Source organism: Monocercomonoides exilis (assembly GCF_001643675.1).
Source record: "Monocercomonoides exilis strain PA203 chromosome Unknown scaffold50-658552, whole genome shotgun sequence".
Classification (NCBI taxonomy): Eukaryota; Preaxostyla; order Oxymonadida; family Polymastigidae; genus Monocercomonoides; species Monocercomonoides exilis.
In genome coordinates this window covers 141,372-161,214 of record NW_027150595.1, presented here as the reverse complement: position 1 = coordinate 161,214, position 19,843 = coordinate 141,372, and the positions used below count along the sequence as shown (strand labels likewise).

General features: G+C 33.7%; 5 protein-coding genes across 5 annotated transcripts; 2 read left to right on the top strand and 3 right to left on the bottom strand.

Annotated features, from left to right (window-relative positions):
- Positions 1–1,297: 1,297 nt before the first annotated feature.
- Positions 1,298–2,929, top strand: MONOS_15019 (putative DDE superfamily endonuclease; the record flags this gene model as incomplete). Its single annotated transcript, XM_067867867.1, has 2 exons — positions 1,298–1,633; positions 1,676–2,929. 2 exons carry the CDS (start codon positions 1,298–1,300, stop codon positions 2,927–2,929), a joined length of 1,590 nt encoding a protein of 529 aa, XP_067720891.1.
- Positions 2,898–4,818, bottom strand: MONOS_15020 (uncharacterized protein). Its single transcript, XM_067867869.1, has 4 exons — positions 4,781–4,818; positions 4,615–4,642; positions 4,060–4,550; positions 2,898–3,997 (listed from the first exon to the last, which is right to left on the bottom strand). The coding sequence occupies exons 1-4, from the start codon at positions 4,799–4,801 to the stop codon at positions 3,224–3,226; spliced, it is 1,314 nt and encodes a 437-aa protein (XP_067720890.1). The 5' UTR covers positions 4,802–4,818; the 3' UTR covers positions 2,898–3,223.
- Positions 4,819–9,840: 5,022 nt separating this feature from the next.
- MONOS_15021 (uncharacterized protein) lies at positions 9,841–11,631 on the top strand. The gene is made up of 4 exons (XM_067867870.1): positions 9,841–9,926; positions 10,063–10,090; positions 10,159–10,649; positions 10,712–11,631. Exons 1-4 carry the CDS (start codon positions 9,924–9,926, stop codon positions 11,477–11,479), a joined length of 1,290 nt encoding a protein of 429 aa, XP_067720889.1. The 5' UTR covers positions 9,841–9,923; the 3' UTR covers positions 11,480–11,631.
- Positions 11,632–12,519: 888 nt separating this feature from the next.
- On the bottom strand, positions 12,520–15,492 carry MONOS_15022 (uncharacterized protein; the record flags this gene model as incomplete). The annotated part of the gene is made up of 2 exons (XM_067867871.1): positions 12,520–13,303; positions 13,361–15,492. The coding sequence occupies 2 exons, from the start codon at positions 15,490–15,492 to the stop codon at positions 12,520–12,522; spliced, it is 2,916 nt and encodes a 971-aa protein (XP_067720888.1).
- A 3,734-nt stretch (positions 15,493–19,226) lies between these two features.
- On the bottom strand, positions 19,227–19,592 carry MONOS_10275 (uncharacterized protein; the record flags this gene model as incomplete). Its single annotated transcript, XM_067862716.1, has 1 exon — positions 19,227–19,592. One exon carries the CDS (start codon positions 19,590–19,592, stop codon positions 19,227–19,229), a length of 366 nt encoding a protein of 121 aa, XP_067720887.1.
- Between the last annotated feature and the right edge of the window lie 251 nt (positions 19,593–19,843).

Here is a 19,843-nt window from a genome sequence, read left to right as displayed (position 1 = left end):
GATGTGTAATGATGATGTAGCTTAAAACTTCCAGAATGTTATATTCATGGAAAGACCATCAATTTAATGATCAAAAAATGAAATTAAAAAATACCGAGATCTCTAAGTCATAAAAAAATTCGTAAAAAAATATTTTTCCCTGCATTCGAAAAATTTATTAAAATAAACGTTTCTCCTCATTTTTCGATGGCCACGAGCTTGTATTAAGCCGTAGCCAGCTCCACAAAAAAAAGGGTGGGGGAAAAAATGCACCATTTATTATTCAAAATTGGTCAACTAATTATTCAAAATTAATAAAATTCAGTATTTTTTATAAAAATATTTTTTGATATAATATGATCACTTGTTGAGTGACAGAAAGTGATTAAAATGTTTTGTTTTTTCATTATTCTTAAAAAGGATGAAAATTGAACCCCAATTTTTATTATTTGTGAATAAATTTGAAAAATTTTGATATTTCAGATAAAAAATCATCATCCTTGAAATCGAATAATTTTCAAATGAATTCACCTCACATCGATAAATAATGTTAAATTCAATCAAGAAAAGTTATTAACATCAGTTTTTCGAACAAAATACAAATATTTTTCGGAACTGAATAAATCTGTTAATACACTCTAGAAAATCTTTGATTGTTTTTGTTGTTCATCTGAATATTAAAAAAATAATAATTAGATATTTTGATTGAATAACACATAATAAAACAATGTGAGGTGAATTCATTTAAAAATTATTCGATTTCAAGGATGATGATTTTTTATCTGAAATATCAAAATTTTTCAAATTTATTCACAAATAATAAAAATTGGGGTTCAATTTTCATCCTTTTTAAGAATAATGAAAAAACAAAACATTTTAATCACTTTCTGACAATCAGCCAGTGATCATATTATATCAAAAAATTTTATAATAAAAAATACTGAATTTTATTAATTTTGAAAAATTAGTTGACTAATTTTGAATAGGGTCATCTTTTTATTGGCACTTTTTTCTTTATTGGCACTTTTTTTTTCAATAAAAATTAATCTGACCCACAAATGATATTTTAAATTATATTTTTGGTATATATACAAATGTCAAGTATTCTAATATTTGAATTTTGAAAGAAATCCAATTTCTCATGGGGGGGAAATGGGGGGGTTCAAGTCCTTCCATTGAGCTTTCGTGAGAAATTGGACTGCACAAAGGTTTGTAAAAATTTCTAATTCATTCAAAAATTTAAATATTAATTAAAAATTCTTTAATGAGAATTAATAAATAAAAAAATTTATTAACGATCATTACCCATAATATATATATGAAATTGCTAGTAAAAAAGAAAGCAGAAGCGGTGCAGAAGCGGCTGAAGGAAGCAATGTCTACATTGCATTACAGAAAATATAGTTCGAGATTAGAAAGGATTGCGCACATTGTTCATGACAATGTTGTCAGGCTGGTCGACGGGGTTAAATACGGCGGAATCAGTAAGAAGTCATTGGAGCACGCTGTTAAAGCCATAAAAAACGGAAGGCCTATTGCAAAAGTTGGTCACCCACCAATTATTAGCGGCGAAAAAGAAAAGCAATTCTTAGAAGAAGTAACAATAGAATCTCGATCAGGGACAAGCCTCTCGTTACGAAAAGCGCGTGATCTGGTTTGCAATTGTTATTTGAATTGTATATTAATTGGAATTTAGATGGAAAATATAATTAACGATAGTGAAGAAGAAGGAGAAAAAGAAGAAAATAAGAAAAAGACTGTAACTTTAAAGACAGTTTACGCCTTCATACAGAGACATCCGGAACTGAAGTCCTCGCTGCCAAAGCAAGTTGATATTTACAGACTTGCAGCATCTTGTCAGAAAATCCTAAAGCCGTGGTATACAGAATTACAATCATTACACGATGAAAACAAATATCCAGAAGAATTAATCTTCAATGTTGACGAATCTTCGCTTCGAATTCCGACTTCAACACGTGGCGTTGTTGTTCATCCTGCAGATGAACAAGCTGGGTTCAAAAAGACTGACGAACGGATGCCGAATGCTACTCTCGTTGCTGGAATCGCTGCTGATGGTTTCTCGCTTCCGTCTGTCGTGCTGTGGCCGAGTGCAAATCTTCCGAAAGAACTGACAACACTGTTGACTCCGTCGCTTGACATTTGGCCAAACACAAACGGCTGGATGGACAAAACAGCATTCAAAAAATACGCCTTAACAGTTCTGCTGCCAGCTATCATTGACAGAAGAAAGCGAATTCTAAAAGAATCTCATCGTTGCCTTCTTCTCCTGGACTCGCACTCATCGCGCGCAGATCCAACGATATGGAGACAGTTCAAGGAAGCGGAAATTGATGTCATCACCTTCGTTCCACACACAACGCACATATCGCAGCCGCTGGACAGAGGTGTATTTGCAGTATTGAAGTCAGAGCTATCAAACAATTACAGCTCTCCATCATCCACCTCCTCATCTTCGAAAAGAACAGCTGTTGCAGATGTGTTGCCACAAGCCCTTCACACAGCATTCACCCCATCGGTGATCAAAAAAGCCTTCATTAACAGCGGAGTCCTCAGCAATGGATCTGGATCGGTTCTAATGAAGCTTCCTCAGTCTTCTCAATACTTCATTCCTTCTCATTCACATTGTTTCGACTTCTTCGGAAAAGAAATAACAAAAGAAAAACTTCTTGATGAATGGGATGAATATAATGAAAAACACAAGATGAAAATTGAAGAAATTGAAGAAAAAGAAAAGGAAATTGAAGAAAATGTTGAAAAAGAAAATGAAATTGAAGAAGAAGAATTGCCTTTGGAGAAAAAAGTGAAAAGAAAATTCAGAAAAATTAAAAATGATGACAATGAAACAAGTGATGAATTTGACCCGTTTGAACGTGAAAATGGAAAAAGAAAAGTGAGAAGAGTAATTGATTCGAGTTTTGTATTTTTTTGATGTGTTTTTAACTTTTTTTCATTTCAAAAAATTTTGGTGCCAATAAAGAAAAAAGTTCCAATAAAAAGATGACCCTAATAAGTTTACCAAATTTGAATAATAAATGGTGTAGGTCAGAGTTAAAGTGGAACACTATTGAATATCAAAGAAGTTTTTTTCTTATTTTATTTTTTGTTTCTTTCATTTCATCAAAATGAAATGGGATAAAAAATATTATTTTTGAAAAGATCTTCAAATGCATATTTGTTTTCTATTTAATGAAAAGATGAAAAAAATTCAAATCATCTCATTTCCTCAAACATTCACCAAATAATCTGAAACATCCTCCGATAATTCATAGGAATCAAAAATTATCATTTTTAGAAGATGAAATAATTCATGAAAGGTGGTGATGGTATCTTCGTATCCTCCTTCTTCAAGCTTTTCAAAAACCTTCCTTTTCGTTGCCTTTCTTTTCGCTTCTTCCATTTTATTATCCATCTTTTCGTTCAATCTTTCCGAAACATTTGTAAGGAATTGCAAGCATTCATTTGTCATGACTTTTTTCAACGTTGGCCGCTGCATCTCCTCCAAAACAGCTTCCACAGCTCCTCCTTTCAATAAATCTTCAACTCTCACAACTCTATTTTCCACCGCATTTCTCAAGGGATAAGTGCACAAAATGCAAATTCCTCTGCAATTATCCTTCGCCGCTCGATATATCTGAACAATTCTGCAAAAAAGCCCAATAAATTCTTCATTCCACAATCGACAATCGAGAAAATACATTGCACATGTTTCGAGCCATCTCATCAATGTCAACTTTTCTTTTGCTTCTTCTTTGTTCGTTTCCTCTCCTCCTTTTTTCTTCCAGCCAATGCATCTTGCTAGCTCTTCCAATTCTCTTGCTGCTTCTCTTCCAAAATGCAGTTCATTCGCAATCGTATCTTCCAAATTTCTATCTTTGAAGAATCTATACATAAAAAACAGCCAAGCAGATTGATAGGCCAGATGAGTTAGATTTCTGTGTTTCTGCTGATGTTTGATGATTTCTGTAATTTCCTTCAAAAATTGTTCTTGTTTCATTTCCTAATCAAAAATAAGAGGAGGAAAAAGCAAACATAATAAAAATGAAAAAGAAGTGCTCATACACAATATCCCATTTCGCTCAAAGCCAGCAAAGCCATTTCCACCTCTTTTTGATTCTCCTCGCTTTCCTCTTTCTTTGACGCAGCTTTTAGAAGGCAAGGGACACAAATTGAAATCAACTCTGAAGAAAAATCGAAATGAAACAAAAGATAACATTCACAAAGATCAACAAAAAGCTTCTCGTTTTTCTCTTCTTTTTTCTTTTCTTCTTTAATAATCATTTTCTCAAATCTATTGGCCAACGAAGATTTCCCAAAGCTTGGAATGAAAACATTTTTAAGCTTGACGCAACATCCAGCATGCTTCAACAGCAATATTGTATTCTCTATCGACATTTTCTTTTCTTCAATCATTTTGTCTATTTTATCAAACAGCTCTGATTTGAAAATGGATCTGAATTCTTCTTCATTCATTCCATCAATTATTTCATTCGTTTCTCCAATTTTCTTTCTCTGTTTATCTTCATCGTAATGCTCCAGCTCAGAAAACAATTCTAAAAAATAAAAAAAAAAAGAAATGCAATCAAAAAGAGTTTTCATCCAACAATGAATGCGAACCATTGAACTTTTTTGTGTTGTCCTTCTCCTAGATTTTTTGTAGAAATTTTCATTCAGAAAACAACACCATTTTGATATTCACAATGAAAGTTCATTTGATTGGATTGAAGAAAACAGATGAAAAATTAAACCTCACAAAAGATGAAAGAAATATGTGCATCCAAACCATTCCATCTTTCGATAACATTTTCGATTTGTAATTTCAAAGAAAAAAAACGCTTTGTTTTTTCTGTTTGTTGTTATGGATGTTTTGATCAAAGTTTTATTTCAAAAGGAATACAGATTAACAAAACGAGAGTTCAATTAATGAACATTTCCCAAATAATTAGAAGAATTATTTCCAATGATGGCAACTAGAAATCGTGGAAATGCAATAATTTTGTTATTCAATCTTTTGAATTATTGAGATTCGTTTTCCAAGGAAATATAACGATTTTCATTTTGAATGGAAATACATGAATGAATGCATTTTATATTGTCCTATTGATTGCAAAGATATTTCCATCTGTATCTCCTCCAGAGTGCAGGAATCCGAGTTATTGTTGAAATGGCCAATCCCCGCTTTGGAGAGCAATACGATGAGAATAGAGCTGATTGTTATATAGCAATTAGGAAATAAATGAAGTTACGGAAGATATATGATTTTCATGATTTTTTATTTGGAACAAGAGATGAAAACAAATTCGACTGAAGTTTTGTTGAATGAAGATGAAAAGAAGGAATTCTGTGAAGGACAAAATCTGCACAAAATTATATAGCATTTTGGAGCATCATGCAGGGGGAGCAGTTTGTGGTATTTTTTGGACAAGGAAAGTGGCTGGCAATATCGAGGGAAGGATATTTATCACATAAAAAAGTGAAAGAATTCAACTTTAAAAATGAAAGCCCCAAAATATCAGTTTTATTTATAAAGTTTTCCTGTTTCTCGGACTGCGCCAGGCAGACATGGAAGGCAGCGAAATTCTATTTCTGATTCCGCTTTTGCTTCAAAAGAGCGGAGAAACGCCAACTACGAGACATCCAATTGTCGAATATTTGTTGGCAGTCGAACAACATTCAGGCCAAACGCTTTTGGATTTCATTCTTCGAAAGGACAGCCATTTTGATCAAGCAAGGCGATTGTCATTCGAAGTTTGCTTTCTTCGACGCCACAGGCAACTACAGAAAAAATACAGAATATTTGTGTCAACCTCTTCAAGCGCAGACAGTCAGAGATTCTTTTGTTATGCTCCATTTGCGTAGCATCGATGCGGAGTTGGTTTGTGGGGACTTTGTTGCTACGTATTGGGTGCGCTGAGGTGTTTGCAAACGTTAGACAAGACGGCCATGTTTTCTCAGACGAACATCGAGAGTGGACAGTTTATCTGAAGACTGTTTAATATATAAATTTCTGATTGTTATGCTGTTGGTATGTGTTTATCTTGTGTTGCGGCTTCAATAAGAAATGGTTTTTTTTAAAAAAAATGGGGAATTCTTCAGATTCTGCTTTCAATCGAGCATATTTTCTAGCGCTGATTGAGTTCACTCTGCTGCTCGTGTACCTGCAAGTCGTCTGATGTGTCATTGCGTTCTTTCATCTTCTTGACGAGTCGCAGCAATTATTGAAGCAGTGACATTTTTTTAATGTGAGGATGCTTCTACAGAGAGTGGTAGCTAATGCAATGAGACGGGTAATTCAATTGTTTGTTGGCTGGAGACAGCAGCGGTTGCACAAGAAAAGCAAAGAATGCTTCGATCAGATGCAGGACAAGGGAGACATTTATTGCAGAAGCAGAACTGCAGAGGAAGGAAACGAACGAGAACAAAAGAAGAAGGAAAGAAAGGACAGAAATGAGAGGAAGAAGAAAACGAAGAAGAAAACGAAGAAGAAGTCGAAGGAGAAGAGGAAGAAGAAATAGAAGAGGAGGTGGAAGAGAAAGATAAAGAAGAAGAAAAAATTGTATATGTTGTGGAAATGAAGAAAGAAAAGAAAGAGAAAGAGAAGAAAGAGCCAACATATTCATCACACTTGAAACAACTCATTCTTCCCCCAAAAGAGACGAAACATTCTTCGAAGAAGACAATTTCGATAAAGACAACGACTTCTTTCCTGCAATTGCAGAAAACTCAATTTTTAACAAAAATTAAAATGGAAACAATGGAAAACGCACAAAGAAACTCAAAGAAATTTCATTTTTAGTCTGCCTCTCTGATATTCCTGCTTTGCTTTCGGAGAAATTCAGAGAAATTTGAAACGTTTCCCCATAGAGCATTAATGTTATGGTGCCTTTTGGAGATGATCATTATCAAATATCTCATTTTTCTTCTTCTTCTTCTTCTTCTTCTTTTTTTTTTTTTATTGCTTCTTTGTGTATCTATGTTTGCATGTTTCTTTCTTTTCTTTTTATTTATTCTCTTTTCTTCCTTTTCTTCCTTTTCCTTCTTTTTGTTTTTTTAAATTTTATTTTATTTTTATTTTATTTATTTTTTTAATGGAAAATCGAATTTATCAATCAATTTTCTAAAAAGTATTCAAAAATAAAAAAAAATAAAAAATCAAACAATTAAAGGAAAATTGCAGTTTCTTGACATGCTATTCAATACAAATAAACAAAAAGCATAAAAAGAAATTGGCTGTCATTGCAACAAATAAATAAAATTTATGGCTTAAATAGAATGAAAACAAGTCTTCAATAATTTCTTCAGCTGATACAGTTTCACAAAATCCTTGTTCTATATGCGATTCTCAGGAGCTACAGTAAACAGAGAATATGGTGTCGAGGCGATAAAAGCTGATGATCATAAATGATTCAACCTCGCCTTTTCTCTCTTTATTCTTCCAATGAATAATTCTTTGAGTTCCTTCTCCATCCGCTGCTTCTTTTCCTTTTGTTTCATCTCCGTAACATCAAAATCTTCCTTTTGAAAATGTATTTGATGTTGTTCGCTTCCATCTCCAGCACTTTCAAAGTAATTAATCTTTCATTCACCCTCTGTAACTCTAACAACTCCAACAAACATCCTCTTGAAACATTTTTTCCCTAAACACCAAGTTCAGCTGATTCTGTGCGAGCAATAAAGGAAGAGGAGGAGGAGGAGTTGTATATTTTGTGTGTTGATAACTTTTCGATTCTGTGAAAAAGCCCTTGTTCGCCTTTATGAGAAGCATCACTCTAAAAGATAATTCGATTGTTGGATATGACAGAACAGAGGCATTTGGCGATTGGGATGTCGATTTGTTTATATTTCTCGATGGGCATTCAGCTGACAATGAACATGTGGATGGTCATTTTGGTATCAAAGCAATGCATTGCTGGCTATCAAAGATGCCCTGCAAGAGCACACGCAACGCGATGGGTCTTCTGAAAAAGATGCAGATCATAAGTCAGAAATCATTTCATCAGCTGACTTGTCGGTGAATTTATGTGCAAGTGACGGTAAAATCGAAGAAAGTTGTGGAGATGGCACACAAAATTGAAGAAAACATCTCATTTTTGCATTTGATTGATTAATCACCATATATCTTCTGTAAATTCGGCTGCTTCATAGAATTTTCCTTTCAAAAATGAATTTTCTCTAAATCGATTTCCTTCATCGTCTCATCTTTGATTGCTTGTTGAAAGCATTTGGCGTTGTGTGATCTGAAGAAGAACATCATTTCAATCATCCATTCCGTTCAAGAATTGTTTCAATAATATGCTCTTTTCATCTGAACCTCTTTCATCTTCCAAATGAAGATGGTAAAACGGTCCTCCTTTTTTACTGAGCGCCATCTGAGAGACTTTTCTTGGTTAAATATAGAATCGTTTCCGTTGATGTATAATTTCTGCTGATATTCAATGAAAGAACAAATATTTCTTTTGTCTTTCTGTGGAAGAATGAAAGACAAGGCCTGGAGCTGAATTTGACAGGAGCCGAATAAAACGAATGTGAAAACATTTGTTGTTTCTAATCGAAGAAGGTGCTGAAGAAGAAGACGATTTTAATGAAATGAAATCAATTCGTTCAAATTGCCTTTTTTTCATCACAAGAATCGCAAATGAAAAGAAGGATAATTCTGTGCCTGATAAGCCCAGACGAAGAAAAGCAAACAAAGAAATTATTTGCTCAATTCTGCAGAGAAGCTGAAAGAGAAATGGAATGAAATGAGTTGGATGGAGCTCTTCTGGAAGAAGTTGAACGACAAATGTGGACAAGACTCATTTGAAGAAAATGAAGAAATGATGAACAGATACGAATTTCATAACAGCCAACAGCAGCAACAGACAGCAGTTTCATTGTGTGTTGCAACATGAGAATTTGATGGCTATTCAAACAACAAAATTCTCAAAAACGAAGAAGGTCTTCTTTTCATCAACCAAGTTTAAAAAATATCATCAATGAAGAGATCGAAGGAGAAGGAGAAGGAAAAGGAGAAGAAAATGTGTTTTCTTCAAAAATGCAACTTTAAATGGATTGTTCCTGAAAATGATGCACAACATGAAAAAAAAATGCTGTTCATTGGAATGAGAAAAAAAGATATAAAATAAAAATAATTAGTTTTGCATTGATTATTAAAATTCCTCAAAAGAACACACCTTTCCTTTCTATCGTAAATGCAGAGGATTGTCCAATCACTGATGCTGTCAATCTCCTTTTCCATTGTTTCTCAGTGCTCCTTTCTCCATCATCCTTTATTCCCACACAAACATTCTGCTTTTGATGCTATCATCCACTTTTTTTCCACAGGAAAAAATAATTCGGTATTTCAACTTTTCAAGTGATGTCCAATTGTTGTCATTCTTCTTTTCGCTCTCATCAAAATACTTTGAAATCGAATTTGTTTTCTTCCCCTGTTCCGATTGAATACAAAAAAATATGCAATTCCCATCTGTTGACTGTATCTCGACATTCAGCACTCTTCTGATGTTCTCTTCAGAAAAACATAAAATTCGCGATTTTTAAAATTAATCAGATTCTTGGACTCTGAAAAGATGGTTTATAAAAGCATCTTCTCAACGAACAGGAACAATAAAAAACGCACACATGCAAATATTTCGATTTTTAAAAAAATGTTGAATTTCCTTCAATGATGCTTTTTATAAAAATCGTCTCCCTCAATTCCATCATCAATTCCCCTCTTTCGCTGTCTCGTGCAACCTCTCAAAATAATATCGCCCATTCCGCAGAAAATATTTGTTCTCCATCTCTCATTTTTTAGCAAGGAATATTTTTGTTCTTTCAAATCTGATGATCTGAATATCCATTACTGCAAACACAAAAAAAGATTTATCGTTTTTTCTTTGTTTGTTTGTTTGTAACGCCTTGCCAAATAACACTAACAACGCAGAATGGTATAACAACTTGTGCTTTCATGATTATTGTTAGCTTTTGTTTTGCGCCGATTTCTTCTTTCCAATGGTATCTGAATTCAAATCAAATGACGAATTTTCGTTTTTTTCTGTCTGCAACACATTTTCAAAAATGCAGTCAACGAGTGGAACTGAAAGGTTCAATGGTTTGTGCTCATTATTGCATTAAAATTCATGATTATTGCGATTTAATTTATCCTTTATTTATTTGCAGAATTGTTTTGTGAACTGGAGCATAGCAATGAAGATGAGCAGAGAAAGAAAATTGGAGAAATGAATGAAATAGTTGAGGGAATGGATTTTGATGAACTCGAATCAATTTTCAACGAAGAAACATTCAACAAAATATACAAAATGATTGAAGAAAAGAAAATGACAATGGAAAATGTAATTTTGCTGCTGAAGCATGCTGGATATTTGAAGACCCTGAAAAACGTGTGGAATCCATGCTTTGATTCGTCTTCGCTGAACAAAAGATTTGAAAAGATGATTTTTGAAGAAGAGAAGAAAAAAGAAAAGAACGAAAAGCTGCTTGTTGATCTGTGCGGATGCTATCTTTTGCTTGGTAACCAGTTCAATTCGGAATTGACATTAATATATGTGCCTTGCCTTCTGAAAGCTGCATCGGTAAAAGAGGAAAACGAGGAGGCACAAAAGGAAGTGGAAATGGCTTTGCTAACGCTGAGCAACATTAACGAATATATTGTTTGAACATTTCTTTTTCATTTTTATCATGTTTGCTTTTTCCCCCTCTTATTTCTGATTAGGAAGTGAAACAAGAACTGTATTTGAAGGAAATTACAGAAATCATCAAACATCAGCAGGAACAAAGAAATCTCACAAAACTTGCCTATCAGTGTGCTTGGCTATTTTTTATAAACAGATTCTTCCATGATTACAGCTTGGAAGATACAATTACGGCTGAGCTGCATTTTGTCGGAGAAGCAGCAAGAGAACTGGAAGAGCTCACAAGATGTATTGATTGGAAGAATAAAGAAGAAAATGAAAAAAGAAGAAAAGCAACGAAAGAAGAGATTACATTGATCAGGTGGGTCGAAACATGTACATATTATTTTCTCAGTTGTCGATTGTGGAATGAAGAATATGTTGAGCTTTTAAGCAGAATTGTTCAGATAATTCATGCAGCTGGGGATAATCACAGAGAAATTGGCAATCTCTGCATTTCCTCCTTGAGATATGCAGCAGAAAATAGAGATGTGAAAGTTGAAGATTTGTTGAAAGGTGGGGCTATTGATGCTATTTTGGAGGAGATACAGAGACAAACATTGAATGAAGCAATTGTTAATGATTGCTTCCAATTCCTTGTGAATGTTTCAAGGAAATTGAAAGAAAAGAATAAAGATGAAAGGGAAGAAGAGGAAAGAAAAGCGTTGAACAGGAAGGTTTTTGAAAAGATGGAAGAAGAAGGGTACGAAGATGTCCTCACAAGTTTTCATGAAACTTTAAAGATTTTCAACAGACGATATTATCATGGACTTTCGTTGAAATTTTCTGATTATCTTGTGAATGTTTGAAAAAATGAAATTCCTCGAATTTTATGGCTCAAAATATTTATTTTACTTTTTATCATTTCTTGAAATTGAAAATAATCATTTGAGTATATATTTTTATATTTTATTTTTGTTTCGCTTCATTAGATGAACAGACTGAATTTTTGAATATCCTATTTTTTTTGCTGTTTCTTGGGGTGAAGAAGTGTCTGAATGAAAAATGAATTTATGTTTTTCAAAGAGAATAACAAACAAATGAAAATTTTCCTTGAAGCAATTTTGTTTCTCTCTTGCATTTTTTTTCTCCAGAAAAAATGTTTATTTCTTAAAGAAAAAAGAAATGAGAAGAATATTGAAAATGAAAGAATTCATTTATTTTTTGAATTTTCACAGCATCTCATAAATGAATGAGAGAGGAAAATTAACAATTGCCCCCCTCCATCATTTACAAAGTGCAAAATCAAAAAATGTTTGTTTTCTTTTTTATTCACTGATTTCTTTCTTTCTTTTTTTAGCATTTTTTCAGATAAATAAGAAACACCTTAAAAATTACTCATCACTTCGATTATCTGTGTTTCTCAAAGCGTTTTATCTAAATTCGCAAAGGTGAAATATTGTTAAATATAATTATGATAAAATACACAAAAAATAAAACTCAAGAAAACTATTAAAAATTGATAAAATGAACTCAACCATTCATAATTGGAACAAAAAACAAAAATGCTGAAATAGGTTTTTTAATCGCAAATTGATAAATACAATAAATAACGACAGCATTCCTTGCATTTTTCATAAAAAGGAAGAAATGCATCAAAAAACAAGATCAAAAGCACTATGAAGAAAAGAAATATCTGAATAGATACAAAAACATTTGCTAAAAATTAATTTCTATCAAATAAAAAAAGAAGAAAAAAATTCAAGAAACTATTTTTAATCTTGAAGAAATTAAAAATACAGAATGAAACTCGCACTTTAACAAGATTTCATGAAATTAAAACAAGGCAAAAACAAGATAGAAGAAGTGATTATCACAAATGATTTTTTAAGAATTGTCACGTTCTGGCTCATTGTTTTACATATTTGAAAGCGCTGTACTGCCTTCGCTTTTTGCTTCTTTTCACGCACACGATACTCACAATCACAATCACCACCACAACAACAGAAAAAACGCTTGTGGAAACAATGATTACAACAAGATGCGTGGTGGGCATTGCCTTTGGATCGTCTTTCTTCTGTTTCACCAAAATTACATTTGCAGAATGCTTATTCTCTCCATTTATAATTCCACTCGAATAAGTCAAGCGACAAACAACTGATGTGTAATCATCAACTTCAAACAAAGACGGAGGAATCCTCACTTTCATTTCTGTCTCATTTGTGTATTCAGAAACTGGGCAATTTGTCCATTTCATTTCTTCTCCTTTCCTTTTTTTGGACACTTCAAACGTAAGTCCACACGGAAACAAATATGACCCGTGCGCAACTGCTTCGATTTCTTTCTCAATTTCATTTTCTCTTTGCAGTTCATTCTTTTTGCTGGTGTCATCTCTTTTCAGCGTCACATTCTTCAAAATGGGTGAAAAGAAATATGAATCCATGTTCTCAGCAGCTGTTCCAGATGCTTCTTCATTAGACAGCATTCCAAATGGCTTCCCATCAAGCCCATCACTTCCTGGAGACAACGATTCCACTCGAATCCAATCTCCATTGCTTCTTACATTGTGCCGCAAAGATGGAAATTTCTCCCAGCTAGCATCGATTGGATGGTTGTTTATGAAGCTGCAGTTGTACAAATGCAACGTAGTTGAATGAGAAAGTATTGCTCCATCGCCAATGTCAATAAATGAGCTGTCATTAACATATGCTAAAGACGATTCATTCAGAAATTAAAGTCCTGAATCCCACGAACACAACAGATTGTTCTCTTCATTCCCCTGATTCAAATGTTCCTCGTTTGTTGCATTCCGAAAAGCTCTGAGGCTGCAAGCTGCCTCATCGCTCCCACGCTGACTTTTTTGGGTGATATTTTTGTTTCTTCCGTAAATAACAAGTTGTGAAAATTCTGTAGTAACTCGCCCAAATTCAATCAGCTTATATAGAAGTAATTTTCCTTCATCTCCAAGCACGTTTTCACCTTTCAAGCCAGTGAACCAAGGCCGAAATACAACATCTGTAATCTGGAAAACACATTCCCCGTATATCAAAGTTAGCGCATCTCCTTCGATCGCGTCTGGATATTCAAAATCCAAATGAAAAAATGAAAACATGCTGATTTCGTCTCCGAACACTGCAAGTGCAAAGTCGGTTTTTATATTTGCTCCAATTCGAACGGTTCCTCTGCTCTGTTCACCTTTCGATGAAGGCATTGATATGGAATCATTAACAGAAGAAAACTTTGTAACTTGGCATCCAGAAAACGGCTCATTGACAAAGATTTTCTCGATGATATACAATGACATGCGATTTTTCCAAGATTTGTGTTTGGCAACATCACTTAATTGAGAGCAAGGTTCTTCTTTTCGCCCGCATGTTTTCTCGTTGCTTGCTTCTTCGCTTCCAACAAAGATGTTCTCTGAATGGTATGGCAATATGTTCTCTTTGTCTGCTATTAGGTCAATAATTCTTCCATCTTTCCTATCTTCGAGCAATATGTAATTCTTCTTCCCGTAAATCCCTTCCATCTCTAAATAAAATTGATCTTCATCGATCTGCTTTCTTCCTGCTGGGAAAGACAAGTAAATATATTCCCCTTTCTCTGCTGCACATTTCATGAACTCCATATCTTTCAATTCAAGTTTCAGCGTTTTTGTGACTTCGTCCGTGGATTGAATAAACATCGCTCCTCCTTTTGACTCGTCATTCAGATGAGCACTCAGCCTATCTGCATTCGCGTTTGCGCTTTCGCACGAACAATTCGTGAAATGCATTCGAAAAAACAAGCAAGGATGCTCGCTATTCGTTATTTCCAAATATATTGCACCTCCCAACTTGTGCTCTGTTGACCAGCAATTTGTAAAAGTGCAATCATCAAACTTTGCAGATTGGCATCCTCCCATCATAGTCAAGACCGATTGCGTTTTGCTTTTCGTGGTGATCGAGTCCAATGTCATGGCGAAAATTTCAATTTTTTGAGAGGCTTCAGCAAGTATCAGTGCACAGGAAGATACAAAATGTGAAATCTCTATGCTCTGAAACATCAATTCTCCAGATTTGCATTCAATAAGCACGCAGCTCAGCTCATTCCCAGTCTCTATATTGCTGATATTCGTTTTTTCCAATTTTGTTTGTGAACCTTCTCCTTCCACAACAAGTAATCCTTGATTTCTTCCACTTTCTCGTTTTGTATTCACGCAAATATCGGCATAGCAAATGTATAAATATCCTATGCCTTTAACGCAAAACAAGGCATCACCATTTTTGACTTTCTTTTCGTCTAAAGCTGTTGTAATACCAATGACATTTTGGTCTCTGTTCTTCAGTTCGATGTGTCTCCCATCAATTATTATTGGCTCAGTATCGAATTTATTGCTGGTTTCTGCCGTGTGGATCAATAATTTTCCTTCAGGCTCACAATGCTCCACTGCCTTTTTAATAGTTTTGCATGGTGTATTCCCTGATAGTCCACATTCTTCACTGTCAACCCCGTTTTCTCCATCAACTTCAACTTCATTCTCTTCATTGAGTTCCATTTCTTTATATGTAATTTCAGAATGGCATTCGGTAATTCTTTTCTCGTTCTCTTTTCGCAAGCTGATATCGTCCAAATTCAAAAAAGAGGCTTTTCTGCTCAGGTGTTCGAGGCATCTTTCGTGCATTTGGTCCATGTTTCCTTCATCGTCTTCTATTATTTCTTTACGTTCGTGTAAGCGTGCGGTAGAATTAAGACTCGGACAATCAATTCCTTCAGAAGAATAATTAACATTTCTTGAGAAAAACGCATCCCCCTTTTCTCTTTTTGTTTGCATGTCTTCATCTCCTTTCTTTTTAATGCAATTGACGTCGTAGACACAGCAAAAAATGCTCACAAACAAAAACATATCGCAATATTCCGAAATTAAAATTATCCTTTATGATCATAACCATATATTTATTTCAATTTTTGAAATATAATTTTTTCGAAAATGAAAATTTAAATTAAAAATTTAAGAAATTTAAATTATTTGCTGTTTATAGAACTTTGTGATTTGAAAATATCTCATTCTGAAAACACTTTGAATTGAATTTCCAAAATACTCGACATAAACAAATTTTCTTGTTTTTTTTATTTCAAATCATAATTGAAGAAAAACAATATTTCATCAATTTGAACTTGAAATATCTCAATGATAAAATTAAAATACTACAATTTTTTAAAAATTATATGGTTAGATGATCAAAAGAAAAGATATTTGAATCTGAAGTTTGAAAGGGATATTGAATGAATGAAAGGGAATTAATTTAATGTTTTATTTATTGGAAAAATATAAATTGGATTATGAATTTTTTCCATTTTAACTTTCATAGATGGAGAGAGATGTTTGTTTTGGTTGATTATTATGTATATTCATATGTTTAAAGCACAATTATTGTTATTTAAACACAAAAAATAGATAATATGAAAGCTGTAAAGGGAAAATCAACAGCTGAATTGCGAGAGATTCCTCTTTCAGAGAAATTTTCGAGTTTATCTGATTTTTTCTTGATATTTTGCGTTCTTTATTGTTTCAAAAAGAATTAATCCACCTGTTTGATAAATTTTCTTTTGGAGAGCCGAGCCAGATTAGCGATAAAATTTGTTGTTTGATTGACAAAATGAATGAGGAAGAATTATATTCTTTCTTTGCGAAAACTGTTTACGAAAAGATTGGAAATATGTTTGAAAAAGATGAAATTTCTTTGAAAAATGTTTCATTGCTATTGATATGTATGGGACGTTGCAAAGTATTGAAAGGAATATGGAATAACAACTTTGATGATTGTTCATTATGTGGAAAAATTGAATATCTGCTAACTGATGAAGCACAAAAAAAGGAAGTGAACAATGAAAAGCAGCTTACTGATCTTTGCAAATGCTATCTATAATTAAGTGATTTTAATTTCGATGTTTCGAAGGAACTGATGCTTTTTATTGTTCCTTGTTTGCAGAAAGTTTCATTACAAAAAGAGGAAAGTGAAGAAACACAAAAAGAAGTTGAAATTATCTTTTTGGCTTTGAGTTGCATTCCTGAATTTGTAGAATGAGCATTTTAATAACGTGGCATATAAATATGTTTATATTTGCATTTGTTTCATCATCGTTCATCGATCCGGCATTGAACCTGAATGAGATTGGGTGATTTTTTATCCGGACATTTTTTTTAATTGGCGTTTCTCAATAAATAAAAACTGAAAATTGAAAAAGCATATTGAACCATGTTTGAATATGTATTTAACGTTCATCCAAAAAAAATTTTTTGTCAATTTTTATTTTTGATGAAGATCTTGGGATTTTTTAATTAATTTTTGAGCATTTGTTTTGTCCATTTTGGACTATCTTTCTTTTTTTGTTTATTTTTAAACACAAGGCCATAAAACACACACAATGAAGTTTTATTATTCCGATTGTTTTATGTTTTATCCTATTTTTTCATGAGTGTTTCGCATTTCATCGTTTTTGACAAAAATCATGAAAAACTGAAAATTTTGAATGATACGACATTTATATGATGATTTTTTTGATGTGCATGAAAAGGAAAATACTTTAAGGAAGTCTTTATTTGGTTATAACATTGTGAAGTATTGTTGCAATTAGGCCTTTGCGACAAGGAAAAATAAAGCGAGGCATGTCGGTCGAAAGACAAAATCAATATCGAGAAGTGTTTTTTTTTTTTTTTTTTTTTTTTTTTTTTTTTTTTTTTTTTTTTTTTTTTTTTTTTTTCGAAAAAAAATAAATATAATTCATAAAGAATTTATAATTTCTGATATTTTCTGCTTGTTTCTGAATTTTTTCTAAACTGAAAATTAGATAAAAATTTATTTTCACATGAAGGAATAATTGTATTTAACTAGTTTAGAAAATTCTTTTTTTTTAACTTCAATTATGAAAGAAGAAAGCCAAAACAAGAATTATTGAAAACAAAACTAATTTTTTTAACTTCAGAAGATGAAATGAAAACACGAAAATGTTTCAATCAAACTTAAAACAAACAAAAAAATTGAAACATAAATTTATTTCATAAATCCAAGAAAATATTCAGTTCAAGTTCAGACAATCGAAATAATATGAAATTGCAAATTTTGAAGCTATTCTGTTTGAATTTGTTTTCATATGCCTGTTCCATTATTTGTTAATATTTTCGTGATCTTAATATATCACTGTCAATGGACTGCATCCAGTTTCTTTTCATATAATTGAAAAAGCTCATTACAAATACAAATGAAAGTTGATGAGCAAAAGCAAAAATTGATTAAAAAAGCATTTCTTTAACATAAGGAACAAGAAGAAGATGGAGTGAGTGAGAAAGGCTCTTGTTTTGTGTTGAAATAGCAGAATTTGATAAAAGCGAAGCCTGAGAAGATGGTAATATGAACACAGGACATTGAGGAGAAGGATACGAAGTTGTATTTGATGTTGAGAAATGAGGTGCAGATGCTGGATATGTGGAAATTGATCTCATTGGCTGGTTATTTTGTGATTTTACTGTTTGTCGTGTGCAGTCAGTAATGGAATCTTGAATTGGAACATCGTGTGTTGTGGAAGGAGCTGTTAGCTGATGAAGAGTTGACTGAAAATCAAAAAGAGACTGAAGCAAAGCTGGAGTTTCAGAAAATTCGCTATTTGAAGAAGCCTTTTCGAACTTTCTGAGCTTTCTTAATTTTTCTCCTCATTTCATACCAGTTCTTTTTCTCTTTCTCTCCCACTTTCTCTCTTTTTCTTCCTTCTCGCTTCTTCTCCTTTTGCATATCGTCCTCTGTTCTCTACTGCACATCTCCCAACACATGAAAGTTCTGCATGCACACAAACTTGTATCCCACATCTATCTTTGCTATCGTCGTCATCAACGCAGCTTTAATCCACAACACCCTATTTTCTTTTCATTCAGCATGCACAGCCACCTCATCTTCTCTTTTGCTTCCTCTTTCTTAAAATTTTTGCGAATCTCTGCAAACTTCTTCTCATCTTGAAACCTTTACGCTTCTTATTCTTTCAGTTCCGATTGGATTCGGCTCTGTTCAGCCTCCTCCTCCTTCCGCAGCTGCTTTTCTTGATCTGCCATTTTCTTTCGCTCACCTTTCAAAATTTTTTCAAACATTTTTTTCTTTCTCTTCTCATTTCAGGTCCAATCTTCTTTGCACATATCGCTCTTCAATCTCCTGATGCTTCTGATTTGCTGCAATTGTTGCTTCCCTCTGCTTTTTCTTCTGTTTCTCTTGTCGCATCTGGATCTCCCTTCCTTCCTCTCCCATCCGAACTCCTTCGTTCGCTCCCCCTGCTGCACTCTTCCACGGTCTGTCGTTTTTTGTATCTTATTCGTCTTTCGAGTCATCTGCTCCTTCTTCTTTCACTTCTGTTTTGCCTTTTTTTCTTCTTTGTTTCGTATTCTTCAATCAATCTTGTAAACAACGTGTCATCTCTTGCATTTCCCTCCGGAAAATTATTCCTCATTCTCTCCAAATTCCTCTTGTTCCTTCAAAAGTGCTAGTTCATCATGATTCCCCAGACCTCCGCAAAAGACTCCTTCACTCTGTCTCTCATGTCCTCGCCCAGCGTCTCTTAATCCATCGCTCGCGGATACCGCACCCTCTCCATCATCTATTGCAACCCGTCGCACCTCTGCTTTTGGTTGATGTGCTGCCAGTTCCAGCTCTCTCGCTTCCTCCTCTCGCCTTTCAGCACATTCTGGATTGCCCACTTCCACAGGTCCCACAGCCGCTTCCGCACAACTTTCTGCCCTATGGCAATCGTGTCCAGCATCCAAAGATGCGTCGAATCGACGTTAACTGACTCAGCTGAAGGTGAAATTGAAGGTGATTGCAAAGAGATGGGTTTGCCGTGTGATGAAAAAGATGCAGCAACATTTGAAAAAGTTGTGTCGGAAGATGAAGAAGGAAAAGGCGAAAAGGAAGAAGCAGATGAATCAGGTGATGGAGATACACTGTTGTTTTGAGGTGAAGTCATCTTAGGAGGAGTTTGATTATTTTGAAGTGTTGCGTAAGTATTTGCAATTAGTTGTTGTTGCTGCTGTCTGTTATTTTACTGTGGATGCAGCTGAGAATCAGAAATAAAAGAATTTAATTCTGTCATTTGTGTGTTTGCTTTGTCTTATGGAAAAGTCTTTCAATGAGCCGTTAATGGAATGAAAATAGGTTGGTTCACAATTTGTTGTGCATATTGCGAATGCGACATTGATGACATTGATAGAGAAAGCG

Coding starts and splice junctions, on each gene's coding strand:
- MONOS_15020 (XM_067867869.1), bottom strand. CDS start 4,801: ATGTTATCGAAAGATGGAATG. Junction 4,643..4,780: donor TGTTATCGAAAGATGGAATG/GTTTGGATGCAC, acceptor CAAAAAATCTAG/GAGAAGGACAACACAAAAAA. Junction 3,998..4,059: donor TGAGCGAAATGGGATATTGT/GTATGAGCACTT, acceptor ATTTTTGATTAG/GAAATGAAACAAGAACAATT.
- MONOS_15021 (XM_067867870.1), top strand. Junction 10,091..10,158: donor TGGAACTGAAAGGTTCAATG/GTTTGTGCTCAT, acceptor ATTTATTTGCAG/AATTGTTTTGTGAACTGGAG. Junction 10,650..10,711: donor GCAACATTAACGAATATATT/GTTTGAACATTT, acceptor ATTTCTGATTAG/GAAGTGAAACAAGAACTGTA.